Source organism: Heloderma suspectum, chromosome 4, assembly GCF_057233095.1.
Source record: "Heloderma suspectum isolate Gila_16-S chromosome 4, 16-S_ref, whole genome shotgun sequence".
Lineage (NCBI taxonomy): Eukaryota > Metazoa > Chordata > Lepidosauria > Squamata > Helodermatidae > Heloderma > Heloderma suspectum.
In genome coordinates, this window is record NC_139461.1 from 276,942,568 (window position 1) to 276,956,768 (window position 14,201).

At 43.5% G+C, this 14,201-nt stretch overlaps 1 protein-coding gene across 4 annotated transcripts in view; it reads left to right on the forward strand.

Annotated features, from left to right (window-relative positions):
• Positions 1–7,505, forward strand: part of DHX35 (DEAH-box helicase 35) — a 49,265-nt gene extending 41,760 nt beyond the window's left edge. For all 4 annotated transcript variants that reach the window (XM_084853941.1, XM_084853942.1, XM_084853944.1 and 1 more), the window contains one exon: positions 4,871–7,505. In XM_084853941.1, the coding sequence (XP_084710067.1) occupies positions 4,871–4,915 (45 nt within the window). In that variant the 3' untranslated portion in view covers positions 4,916–7,505. The remainder of the gene's footprint in view (positions 1–4,870) is intronic.
• The last annotated feature ends 6,696 nt before the right edge of the window (positions 7,506–14,201 follow it).

A 14,201-nucleotide genomic window follows, 5' to 3' on the forward strand; every position in this document is an offset into this window, starting at 1 on the left:
TAATATATGTGCCCTGCCTATCATCACATCCTGCATGAGCTTGATAAACTTGTCATAATTGGCAAGATTCCAGCAAAACAATGAAATGTTTTGGGAAATTGGGTAAAATGGCATTGGCTCTGTGCCCATTTTGGCATCCCTGAGGTTGCTCAGGCCTTACAGTAAATGTATAGACATATTCTGGTAACTGCATGGCTCAGAATATCGTTGCTACACTTTTTGAGGAAAGCCAGGTGCTAAATGGACATATCAGCAATTTTAGAAGAATGCAACGTTAAGTTAAAAAATGTGAATGCGCCACATTTCTGGGTCTAAGCCCAGAAATAGCTAGTCGTTATCTTGGTAGTAATATTTATATCATGAACTGAAATGACACATCTATGGCTATTGGCTTGCTCACATTATATAATTAAGGTTCGTATACCCCTGTGATGAAAAAAGGAACTAGTGAACCACTTAATTTTTGATTGTATGAAGACTTGGATATATGTCATAAATTATCTGGCACTCTTGTTTGTTCCACACTGAAAACTAATGAGTAGTTAATTACCACAAGAAGCCCAAGCATATTGCTGCCTTGTTCACTAGCAATCAGAAACAAGACTTATTGATGAGCCATTTATTTATTTCAGTCATGAATATGCTGCCTTTCAGGATACAAATCCTACCAAGGTGGCTTACAAGTAATGTAAAATAATACAACTGCAATAAACAATATTAACAATTTGTTTTGGAAAACTCATCAGGATCCTTCCCTCTGGGCAGTTGGTGTTAAATGGCTCAGCGGTGGAGGTGGGGAAAGGCCAGCTGGAACAGGATCAGGTGCCATCTTCATCTACCTTCCACTGTTTTGGAATCCTTCCCACTTGATGGCAGATGGCCTTGTGAGGGCCAGGAACATCCAACTAGAGCTGGCTCAGAGGTCTTCTTCGCCTGCCTCTCTCCTTCTGTCATTTACATCTAAGCACATACGTATTCAAATAGAAAGTGGCATAATACCACTTTCCTTAAACATAAAAAGAGCCCTGTTGGATCAGACCAAAGGTCTATCCAGCGTCCTGTTTCACACAGTGGATAATCACATATCTCTGGGAAGCTCACAAGTTGGGCAGCTCACAAGAGGGCAATAGCTCTCTACCACTGTTCTTTCCAGCAGCTGGTAATTCAGAGGCATGATGCCTCTGAACCTGCAGGTAGTATATAACCATCATGACTTCGTAGCCATGGATAGACATCCTCCATGAACTTGTCTAATCCCCTTTTAAAACCATCTAAGCTAGAGGCCATCACCTCATCTTCTGGAAGTGAATTCCATATTTTAACCATGGGCTCTGTGAATAACTACTTTCAGAAAGCTCTGTGAAGCAAACAGAGGGAACTCTGTATCCTTCATTGTACATATGAGCAGACATCTTTCATGTTTGGTTTTTTTTTTGAGAAAATGTCTAATGTATGGATAAACAAGCTTCTTAGGGCTAGTTCACTTGCACAGACATATAAGCTGTACACATAACAGAGCATGAGAGCAAGTCTCAGGCTTGCACAGTCCTCTACTAAGCATGTAGCCAGCATCTCTTACGCAAGTAGGCCCCCTTCCATTCACTGTGGAAAAGGGGGTTATGGATTTATAAGTAGGGCCTGCTCTTGGACGCATTTTATTTATGCATTTCTTAATTTCAAGCCAGTTTGAAAGGTAGCCCAACACAGAATGCATTATAGCAGCTAAATGAACGATTACTAAATGAGTAGAGTTAGTGTCATCAGCGTATGACATTCCACTCCAAATAATGAGGCCTAATGGTTGCACATAGATACTAAAAAGCAAAGGGCACAAGGGGTACTGCTAGGTTCTGCCATCAAATGAATACATTCCAGATGGTAGAGTAGCTGTTGATCAGAGCCTCCTTATGGTGACAACCAATCAGGCGTAGAACCACTGCAATTCAGTGCCTCCAGCTGATCTAGAAGGATTTGAAGTTCAACTGTTTTTCATAGTCTTTGAAAGATCCAGCAACACCAAAAAAGATCACAGTCCTCCTGGTGAGTTCTAGATACAGATCATCCACAAGAACTACCTGTGCAGTTTCTGTCCTGTAACTTGGCCTAAAACCTAGTTGATTCATTGATTGTTTCACATTCAGGACCATGCAGGACCATTGTTTACATTTTAAACATTATACATGCAGTAGGGGAGAACATGAAAACCCAATACTGCTATGCATATAATTCATATGCCTGGGCTATGTATGAATCTGCCCTCATATTATTGAATATTCTGTGCTTTCTATCCTGTAGTGCATTCACATTGATTGTGCTGCAGGATATAAAAAGTTTTTGGAGAGTATTCTTCGCTACTTATCACAGACGTTTCAGGTATGGTATGATAAGGAAATGAGCCAACCTATCAATTATACTAAATCTTCTAGGAATCCAGTATCTTAATGACTAAGTGAGTGGATAGTTCTAAAACATGCTGACATTTGTATCTCCCTGTGTGCCTATGAGCTATATTGGTCATGTAAGAAGTGGCTTTAACTGCACAACGGTTATACAAATGATGATTCCATTAATTGTCAAAAGTAATTGGCAGTTTCTGAAGTAATTTCTTATGATTACCATACTTCATATTATATGACACCATAGCTTGTTCTCCTGAGGAACTTCCCTCTGTGTATGACCAGAAATTCTGGCAGAGTCTTCTCAGTGAGTAGTCTAACAAAAAAAAAAAAAATGTGAGTGACTTATTCACATTGGTTAAAATTAAACAAAAGGGGTTTTTTGTTTATCAGATAATGTTTTTGGGGAGATGGAGATGGTTTTTGGTTGGTTTTGTCCATTACCTTAAGTAAGTTTAGGGCACAATCCTTTTGAGATAGTTGGCAGCCTCTGAAGTTGGAGGCTGCCAAGTATCTAATGCAGGGCAGCCATAGAATGGAGACGATCCTCACCTCTGTGCTCCAGCTGCCCTGCACTTGTGGCTAGATGGCCAATTTCAGCTGTCTAGCTGCAACTTCGGGGGGGGGGGGGAAGGCCACGCGTCGCATAGGAAGCTGCATAAAGTGGCTTATGTGTTCTTCTCCCCACCCCTGGGACTGCTCTCTTTTCACTGTCTCCATGCTACGTTTCTGAGTACGGAGACGTAGCTGGCATGGAGAGGACCATGCTGGCTATGAGCGGGTGGGAAGTGCGGTTTCTGGGAACCGCTTTGGAGCCCTAGCTCCAACCTCGGTTCCCAGAAACCAAAAAATCCTATGGCGCTTTAGACAGTGTCTAGTGGCCATAGGTTTTTTCCCTTATTGGCTTATTATCTAAATAGTATAACTTCCAGTTTTGATTATTATTTTATTTTCTGTATTTTTCTGTTGCCTTCCCATGACATTAGAACCTGTGATATATAAATCCAGCAATTTAAATAACATGAAAATAAAGCTGAATTATATTAAAAACAAGAGTAACAGTATCTATTTTATGTTATTTAATCATAAGAATATAAGACAGACCATGCTGGACCAGACCACAGGTCTGTCTAGTCTAGCATTCTGGTTACACAGTGGTCAAACCACTGCCTCTGGGAAACCTACAAGTAGGATATGAGTACAATGGCACCCTCCCACTTGTGTTCCCTAGCAACTAGTGTACATAGGGATACTGCCTCTGATACTGGAGGTAGCATGTATCCATCAGGACTAGTAGCTATTCATAGCTTTATCCTCCATGAACGTGTCTAATCCCCTTTTAAAGCCATCCAAACTGGTGGCCACCACTGCATGTTGCGGTAGCTCTCTCATAATGCTAGAACCTGGGGGTCATTCTGTGAAACAGAACAGTAGGATTCAGTACAGAGAAAAGGAAGCACTTCTTCACAAAACACAACATACTCCTTCATACAGTGCATAGTTAAACTATGGAATTCACTACAAGATGTAGTGATGGCCACTAATTCGAATGGCTTTAAAAGGGGATTGGACAAATACCTGGAGGAGAAGGCTATCAATGGCTACTAGTCCTGATGGCTATATGCTACTTCCAGTATCAGAGGCAGTATGTCTGTGTACACCAGTTGCTGGGGAACATGGGCAGGAGGGTGCTGTTGCACTCGGGTCCTGCTTGTGGGTTTCCCGGGGGCAGCTGGTTGGCCGCTGTGTGAACAGAATGCTTGGCTAGATTGGTCTGATCTAGCATAGCTCTTCTTATGTTTATTTTCAGTCTGTTTCTTAGCTGCTTTTCAAGACCATAGCCTTCCCAAGGTGGCTTACAGCATAAGAACAATACAACAAGCATATTGATAAAATCATACTAAATATAAAACAATTTAAAATAAAACCCATTTCAATAAAATAGAATGTCAAAATACCCATTAGCAGTGAATACCCATCAAAACGTTCAATTAAAAGCCAGGGAGAAGAGATGAGTTTTTAAAACCCAAAGCAGCAGCAGATGGTAATCAATTACTAAAAGCCAACACAAATCGAAAATAACAGTCACATCTCCTGGAAGTGATCTTAAAAATAAGTGTTCCCTCTCTGACAAAACACATCAAGCAGTAGGAGCTAGCTGGCCTTTCTTGGAAAGAAAGAAACTTACAAAACTCTTGCAACATTGCAGGGTTTGGGGGTTTTCTTTTAAGTACCAGGCAACAAAGTTGCTTATGGCTTTGTAAATGGCACCAATTCCTGTACTGGCAAATGTTTGTGGGCTCATTGTGCTTTCTGGAATATTGCAAAATGAATTCTTAGACGATAGAGTTTTAAAAGAAGAACTGAATCAGTTGCTAACGTGGAGACTGGTTTGGTTGGGAACTGAAGAGTTGATTCATGGGAAACATTTATGAAATTGTAAAATCAAAAATGGTACTTCTGTTTCATTGCAGCATCTTTCTCTGAAAGCCAAAAGAGCCAAAGTAGATGACCACTGATTCGCCATGGCTGTTGAACTTCGCAGTGTGTGATGCTGAACTTGCCGCCGATTTGAAACTGTGCTACCGTCCATCTAACAATTAGTTGATTAGCAACCTGACCCCACATCAACGATAAATGTTGAAATGCCTGCCTGCCAGGATCCTGTAGGGATTTATGCATGACCAATACATTGTAACACTTAAGTATAGTTTGCATTGTGGACATTTTATCCAGCAGTCTAATTGTGATGACCTCTCCAGTTCACCAGGGCATTTGCTCCTTTTAAACTAAGTAGAAAAATTAACAATACAAAAGGAAACATACACAATTCTAGGAAAATTTGCAGTGTGTCATAGCTACACTGTACCCTTGGGGTAGAGAGGGGGAGGGGGAAAATACAGTGCCCTCAGAGTGATGAAGTCGAGCTCAGGATCCTTTAGACCACTGTGAAAGCTGTTGGCCATCCTGGACCTACCTGCAAATTGTAGGCAGATTCCAGACCACAAGCAAAGCCTTGAAATACCTTAATGGGTTGTAACGAAAACCTTGAAACTGTGATTGTGCCTCACTGCTGTGATGCTTTTCTTCTCCTTTCTTGCTATGAAGCAATAGATTTCTAACCTTTTACCAACGTTACCTTGATTTTCATCTGCCTTGCTTTTTTTCTTGTAATAGCTCTGGTTTTCAATGAACCTGTTTCCATGAATACAAAATGTGTTGTCCCATCCCAAGATTTTCACTAAGGTCAAGCCCTTTTAGGAAGGAGTTAATAGGGCAGGATGTGCATTCTGTTCACAAACAGTTGTTAATTTCTTGGGTTTTGCCTCAGAATAACAAATGAGGAACTTAGGGCCAGTCTCATACATAAATAGTTATACCTATTTGGTTTTAGCTTTTTGTTATTGTGAATCCTGAAAATCCTTTGTGCTGGGTCTATCACCTTGCAAAGTGTTCCTTTGGCCTGAGATTTATGATCACCACCAGTCAGTCAGTTTTCAATCAGCTACAGGGCGACTACATACCAGGGAGGAGAAAGGGGGCCAGGGGGCAGGATGACCATCTTCAGAGGGAGTTCTCTTTTGTCCAGGCTGAGGGTGAAGAAGTTGAAGGGGTTTCCTAGACTGGGAAGCAGGGTGGTGGCAGAGCTCCTGGCATTCAGCCATTTTGGCCTCCTCTAGATGGTCTTAAAAACCTTTCCTGTTACACCAGACAACAGAGCATTCCTTGCTCATGCTCTGTGAGGACAGCGAATGAGAATGAGTTCAAGGGGGTGCATTTCCCTCCATGTAAGGTACAAATGGCTCACTTTTAAAAAGTTCCCATGACATTTAAGCTATCGGTGCTGCTCTTTATCCCATTCTGGGATCCCTTGAGGCTCGCAGGGGAAGCTTGTAGTAAGCGGAAGGCAGGAAAGCCGGACCCTGGATAGCTCCAGGTGAGTGCTGCTGCCTGGAACTCTCTCCTACTAAGACAATGGCTCAGGGTGTTGGCTCAGCAGGGAGCTAAGGACAAGTGAAGCTTTATGCAAGCTGACAAGACCTGCAGTGTGGTCAGCTCTACCCCTCCTGGAAGAGCAGACTGGATTGTTAAAGGGCCTTCTCCTGATTCTGTACCCTGAGACAAGGCTGGAGAGATGGAGGTTCTGCTGGTAACTTATCCCCTGAGCCAGAGGATGATGGGAGGGCTGTATTCTCTGGCTGAGAGGACCTTGACTAAGGCACTGACTGTCCTATTCCTGAGGAAGTAGCCTGTGCCACCTCAGAATCCTCTAATGCACACTGGAAGAGAAGAGGGCTGGGGGTCATGACACTCATGGCCAAGCTTAACAAATACCAGAGTGTGCGTCCATGAACCTGAGAAAATACATGTATAGCTTGCCCTGTCCATTTTTACTAAAACGTGATCTTTGCAGCTGTGCTGGGACTGCCTTTCTAAAGGTGATGGATGGTCTGCACAGGTTAAATTGTACATTGGCTGCCTTTTCACAGAAACTCCCTTCCTTGTACCAGTGGTATAGTTATGGATAAATATATCTTTATTTTCAAATAACATTTACTTTATGTTGATGTCCTTTGAGTGTGTGGGTTTGTTTTTGTTTTTAGAACATTAATTTTGCCGAATGCCTTGTTCTCTTTCCCTGTTTTTAAATGTATGTAAATGAGGATTTTTTTTACACAGAATAAGTGTCTTCCTTGCCCTGGATATGCATCATGAGTCACTTTTTCAGATCTTCCTTCCCATTTTGCTTTCCACAAATCTGCAGAGAAGCTTGTTCTCTCAACGTGTGGTCCACACAATGTCTTTGTGCTGTATAATAGCAGCAGCTTAACAAAATTTCATTCCCACCTCTGGATTTCTGATGCAGCTGGTTCCCTCTCTCTCTTTCTGTCTCTCAGTATGTGCCTCTGTAGAGCTGGGGTTGTCTTTTATTCTTGTGTACTATGTGGTGTCCAGAATATTGGTGATGCTTCATAATGGGTATCTGACTTCTAAAGCTGTGTTGTCCCTTTAAAGGAGCTTACAAAGTCCTGAATACAAAGTGTGTACAATTCCATGTTTTGTCCTCTGGTAACTCACTTAAGGGGGGGAAATAAAGTTGTGGAATGAAGTAATCTTGGAAATGTGTGCCTATTAATGGAAGTTAATAATTAGCATCGCTTATCAAGACTATATTTTATTGCTGGTTAGGGAGCAAATATTTTGTTTAGAGACTAGATTGTGTGTAAAGCAGAGTCTTGCTCACTAGAAAATGAAGAGTGAAGGTGTTAAACATGACTCTCAAAAGAGGCCATTCCAAGTTATGCACATCAAGATTTGCAAATTTTTGCTTAATTTGCCTAATTCTAGTAACACAAAGGGGAAAAGAGCTAGCTATTCATTGCCCAGACACTGATAAGCATATCTTTATTTTATTAAGATAATTTATACACCCGCATTTCTGTTCTAATAGCAATATTCAGGGTGGCCATCAGGGCTGGAAATTCTCTTTTCAAAAGGAGAATTCCCCCCCCCCTCTTTTTAAAGATACCCGGTTGTGTGTGGTGACCTCATTCTGTGCTCCCCACCCCTTAAAATGGAATTGCAGTTAATACACACTGGTCCTGAATATTTTGAACTTTTGAAAGTGATCCAGGTTGTTAAGCAGAATTTTTTTAAAAAAAATATAAAAAGCCAAAGGGTAACAGGCATGGGACAGGAACCTAGAAATTGGGACCCATCCTGAAGTGTGGATACATGATTCCAGGTTGTTGTCTTGTCCTGTGCTTGTAGATGAATGCATAATCGGAGATTTCCCAAGTTTTGTGGTACGAATGACCACGTCCATGGGGAGGGGCACATAGAAGCCCCCTTCTTCCACCCACACAAAAGATCAGGGACACATAGGATTGCTTCATGAAATGGTTTAATAGAACTCATGTTTCTTCACTGGGTTCTGTAGACAACATCAGGTAAGTACAACTAGAGCTCAGAGGAGGATAGGCATGGTCCCAGCAGTGGAGAGAGACTGAGGGCCTTGCAGCCACCATCAACTTACTTTCAGGTCTCGTACTCATCCTATGGGTTGCCAGTGCCCTCCTATATGGCCATAGACCAGGGATAGGGAAGCTCAGCCTAACGGCCAAATTCATTTTTGGAGAAACTCTTGATGGCTATGTTCCAGTGGTGGGTGGGGCTGAAGGCAAAGCGGGCAAGTTCAAAGGCAAAAAGGGTGGGGCGAAATACAAAAATATCAGCATGTTGTAGTTTAAAGCTCTTACTGCGGATAACTAAGCTTAAGGAGAGGCATTTCACCCTTCTAGAATGGGGGAAAACTGCAGAAAACCTGGGAAGTCACCAAATGACTGGTGTCAGGATGGGGCCAGGGGAAAGAGGTGTGACCAGATGGAGAACCCCAGAGGGCCGGATTTGGCCCCCAGGCCATAGGTTGCCCACCCCTGTCATGGACCATAGTCTGCAGGAGTGAAACCTCGGATGCGCCACAATTGACTTCATGGGTCAGTTGGAATCAACTGTCATACTCCATTGGCTGAGAGGTGCACCTACCAGGCTCCACCCCATTCCACAGTGTCAGGTTAGCTTGTCTCTCTGTCCTGGATTGGCCAGTTGACCACTCAGGTAAGGCTTCTCCCCATATCAGCCTGGCTGGGTTCCCCCTCGACGTCCCTCTCCTCCCTTCGTACTGTTCCACATGGCTCTTCAGGACAGCTCTCCTTTCCCTTCTGCTGTCCTTTCTTTCTCTAGTGTCTTCTCTCCTCTCACTTCATGTTGTCTCCTCTCTTGCTTCCTGCCTCCTCCAGGCTCTCTCTGAGCCCTTTAAATCCCCTGTGGCTTCCTCCCACTTCAACCAAACCTAACCCCAACCAGCCACAACTGGCTGTAGTCCAACACTGGGCAAGCCAACAAACATGCAGTGCCTGCTATAGCTCCTGTTACACTCGGAGCCAGCCTGCAGCCTCTGGGTCAGTTAGGTTGGGGCTGATTCAGCAACCCCCAGTGGCCATCCACATAAGGCATTATGAGGGGAATTAGTTTTGTTGACTCCAAATCTGTCTGGTTCTGGTTACTAGAATTTAGACTGGGGTGCAGAATTTCAGGCCTAGGAGTCCTAATCAGGGCCTCTGGGGTTCCCCAGAAAGATCAAAATGCTTCTAGGGATGTATAGGTTGTGTAGAAATCAGTTCCCTCTGTGTTTCGCGGATTGTCAGGTGCCTTTTCTGCTGTCTGTGCACTGAAAGAATTGGATTTTCCCCAAATTTGTGCAATTTTTTTGCACAGATGTGCATTTGTGCAAATATGGGGGAAATGTGCATTTTTGGACTTTTTAAATTCTGCGTATTTTTATATGAAGAAATTTGTGCAAAATTTGGGAAAGTTAGAAAAATGTTTCGCATTTTTCTCCCCAAAGGGGAGAGTCAGTCCACGGCGGAATCCGCGGGTTCGGTTAATGCAAATCTCAATTCCTTCCCGACCATCTGCTCCCATCGGTAGTACATGCCCTGGTCTCCTCTCGTTTAGACTACTGTAATGCGCTCTACGTGGGGTACCCTTGAAGATGGTTCGGAAACTGCAGCTGGTACAGAACGCGGCGGCTCGCCTGATTAAAGGCAGCCGCCGGTGAGATCACATCACTCCAGTGCTGAAGGAGTTGCACTGGTTACCAGTTGTTTTCCGGGCCAAATTCAAGGTGTTGGTTTTGACCTTTAAAACCCTATATGGTTCCGGCCCAGCCTATCTTAAGGAGCGCCTCCAGCAGCACCAGACAGGCTGCTTAACAAGATCAGCCTCGGATGGCCTTCTCTCTGTCCCATCAGCCAGGACAGCTAGACTGGTGGGGACGAGGGAGAGGGCCTTTTCTGTGGTGGCCCCCACTCTGTGGAACTCCCTCGCTAGGGAACTCCGTCATGCCCCCTCTTTAATGAGCTTCCGTCGTGCATTAAAAACATGGTTGTTCAGGCAGGCATTTGGGGTGGGTTAGGGTATTTTAGGAAATGTTTTTATTGTAGAATTTTATTGTTTTAAACTGTTTTATTGTATGTTGTACATCGCCCAGAGTGGCTGGGTGACCAGCCAGATGGGCGATTAATTAATAATAAAATAAAATAATAAAATTCATTTGGTTCCATGAGGATGTCTTCGACATCTCTAGCTTCTCCTAAGCCTTACTGGCAGTAAGAGCTGTAAGCTGAAATATGCTGATATGGGTGTCTTGCCCCTTTTTGCCTTGGCCCCACCCACCACTGGAAAGCAGCCCCCAAGAGCTGCTCTAAAATGGAATACAGCCCTTGGGCTGAAAGAGGTTCTGAACCCCTGATATATGTTAAAGGAAGCCAGAGATTTCATAACAGCTCGAGAAGGCTGTCTTACAGGTCGTAAAAGAAATGGATTGCGAGTTATGCCAAAAGGAGCTCCAACTTTAAAAATATTAATTAGAAATGTGATGTCAGCACCTTCATGGCATGAAACCTAGAAAGCACTGCTGATTTTATAGGAGGGCTCTTGGCTAGGCAGTGAGACCTGAGGTGGGAGGTGGGCGCTCCTCTCCTGGTACCATGAACTGACCGTAGATTGAGGCCAGTGTTACGTGCAGAGTACGGAGGGCTGCAGCAGGTCTGACATGCTAATACAGGAGCTGGAGCTGTGTAAAACAGTGGAGCTGACAGGTACTGTTAACCATCCATTTAGTCTGAATAGCTGGAGGAGCTCTTCACTGCTCCCAGGGGAAGGGGGGGGGGGTTGGAAAAAGGGGGAGATGTATTTCAGTGTTAAGTAGCACAAGGCAAGAGCTGGAGATATGGGAACAGGGGGAGGAGCTTTTTATACATACATACATACATATATAACTATGACTGTTGCCCATTTCTTGGAAATTGCACCTATTGATCATTTAACCCGTTGTGGGGTATAGGAAAAGAAATTGAAAAATAATAATTGCTGATTGGAAAAGAGCTGTCTGTAATGTGCTGTCCTAGAAAGGGATTTCCTTCATGTTTAAGTGTGTGGTTCTAGTAACATTGTGATTTAGAATGACTGGAAACCCCAGCTTTTAACTCTTGGATATTGCCAGTTAAGCTGCTTAGTGGCCTTAGAAAGCTGGGTGTCTGCTGTGGGGAGGGGGAGACTGGAAGACCAGGGTGGGAGCAGGGGGAATGGAATGGAAAATCCTGTAGGAGGGTATGGCTGGCTGGCACCCTGAAAGAGAACTCGACACTGTAACATTTTGTTGCAGGTCCCACTTGTAATAATTCTAATACTGGGTGAACCACATGTAGACTGTCATCTAATGTTGCCATGCCATTCCATTTCCTGTCCATTGTGCTCCTTGTCCTACTTGTGGGTTTCCCACAGGTAGCTGGTTGGCCACTGTGTGAACAGAATGCTGGATTAGATGGACCCTTGGTCTGATCCAGCGTGGCTCTTCTGTTCTAAAGCCAAGACTGAGTTACATCAGATGTACATATAGACCAATACATGGGTTCAGTCATCAACTATGGTGATCTACATATGGGTTACCATGCAACTCTTGTACAGTGTGTGATAGTAGGAATTTGGTCATGTGAAAAGTGGCCTGTAATTGTAACACCACCACCCCCCTGCTTGCCTCACTTATTGATCGAGCTATGAGCCACCTATGCCATACCTATTAAGGTAAAAAGTTAAGAGTCTGGTTCAAAGTTACTCATCCAAGAGAATTCTCCCCTGATTTATAAACAAGGCAGGCCGCTGGTTAAAGAGCTTTTAAAAAGAAAAGATGGAAGACAAAATAGTTGTGCTTACAAATCCTGTGTTTGAAGGTGTGGATAGCAAATCTTCATGTCATACTGACTCCACATAACTTACCAGACTCCACTTAATTTACCCATGTACATGTTCCATGCATGCCTGCTCACATTTTAATGCAGTTCTCATAGATGCTGGCCTGTGTAACATTAGGATGCCGTCTATCAATAACTTGGGCAGTTGTGCCACTGCTCTTTAGGCCTGACATGTATGAAACCCTTTTTATATCTACCGTTCTTGTGTTGCCATTTGTCCATAGCTTTTCCACTTCTCAAAGGTGAGAGTGGCCTAAGGAAAAATTGGTTGGGTAGGTCAGGAGGATGGGGAAGCCAAGATATATTGTTGTTCAGCCGTTCAGTCATGTCCGACTCTTCGTGACCCCATGGACCACAGCACGCCAGGCCTTCCTGTCTTGTGCTCTCTCCCGGAGTGTGCTCATGTCCATATTCATTGCATCAGTGATGCTATCTAGCCATCTCATCCTCTGCCGTCCCCTTCTCCTTTTGCCTTCAATCTTTCCCAGCATCAGGGTCTTTTCCAGTGACTTTTCTCATTAGGTGGCCAAAATATTTGAGCTTCAGCTTCCGTATCTGTCCTTCCAATGAGCAATCAGGGTTGATTTCCTTTAGGATGGACTGATTTGACCTCCTTGCAGTCCAGGAGACTCGTAAGAGTCCTCTCCAGCACTATTTTGGTCCTTTTTTGAGTTACATTTCACTCATTACTTGATATCAGATGCATGACCATGACATGAAGATTTGATATCCACACCTCCAAAAGTAGGATTTTTGAGCACAACTATTTTGTCTTCCACCATTTCTTTTGTTTTAAAAACTCCATTTTTACTGCTTTTGTTTTGCTGTTTGGCAGAAATAATGTTTTCGTGTGGGGAAGTCATGGTGAGAAAATTAGAGATGTGTTGGTCTGTGAGTGAGTGAGATAGAGAGTTCATGCATGTACCCCCTGACCAACCAGCTAATCAGAATGGAGAAATTAGGAGGGAAATAAAAACCTTCAGTTCTGCATAGTGATGCTTTTAGCAGAGAAGTATGAACATAGGTAGAAGCTTACTTTTTCTGAAGTCTGGAAGCACTAGCAGTGACGTCCAAGTAGGTTCAAGTTAATTGTTCCTTCTTCATTTGTTACTGTGAATGCAGATTCACAGATGTAGTTTGCGTGACCTTTGGCATTCTTGTATCTGCACAAATTACCAGATGGGTGTGTTTAATATAATATAATATAATATAATGTAACATAACATATAATATAACCTAGTCCTCAGACAAACTTTGAGTCTCATCCTACATCCTTCATCAGCAGATAGTTTTCCTGGAGGTCAACTTTGAGAAGAAGGCTGGTGGGTTAGTGCTTCAGTCTTCAACCCTCTGGCCTGGAGAAGTTTCCCATCCGATCCTAAAGCAACAGGTGGTCAAGTTCTGTTGCAGACCAGGCACCTCAGCACAAAGCCAAAATGTCCTGCTATCAACTGCTCTTGCCTCCTAGCAGCTGTCAGCATGCTAGTATTTGGCTGGGAACTCCAGTTTCTAACCTTTCTCCTACGTTGACCTAATTCGCACAATCACTAACAACAGCCCGTGTGTTATTTTGTGGGTTGTTTCCCTCTCCAGCAAGCCATGCTGGCCAGGTTCAGACAACACGACAAGCTGCACCCAGGAGAGTAATTAGGCAAATGGTGCCCAGAATGTGCCACAGCTTTAAAAAGCTACCGTAGCTTGTTTAAGCTGTGGTGATTATGCGAACCGGGCCATTAGCTGTTCTATGTGACCCAAAGACATTACTTGCCTCTTAAAGTGTAGTAGAACCTGCCTCCTCCACCCCACACAGACATGCATACTTTGGAGGCTTCAAAGCTTGACCAGACCATGAGAATACAATCCTTCCATTGTTATGGATGGCAATTGGAGCCACTTTAATAAAAAACACACACCTCATGGTGCATATTAAAAATGGTGTCAGTAAAGGGAATCTAGGAGGGGACTGACTGTTTTTCCTCAGAAGCCCCTT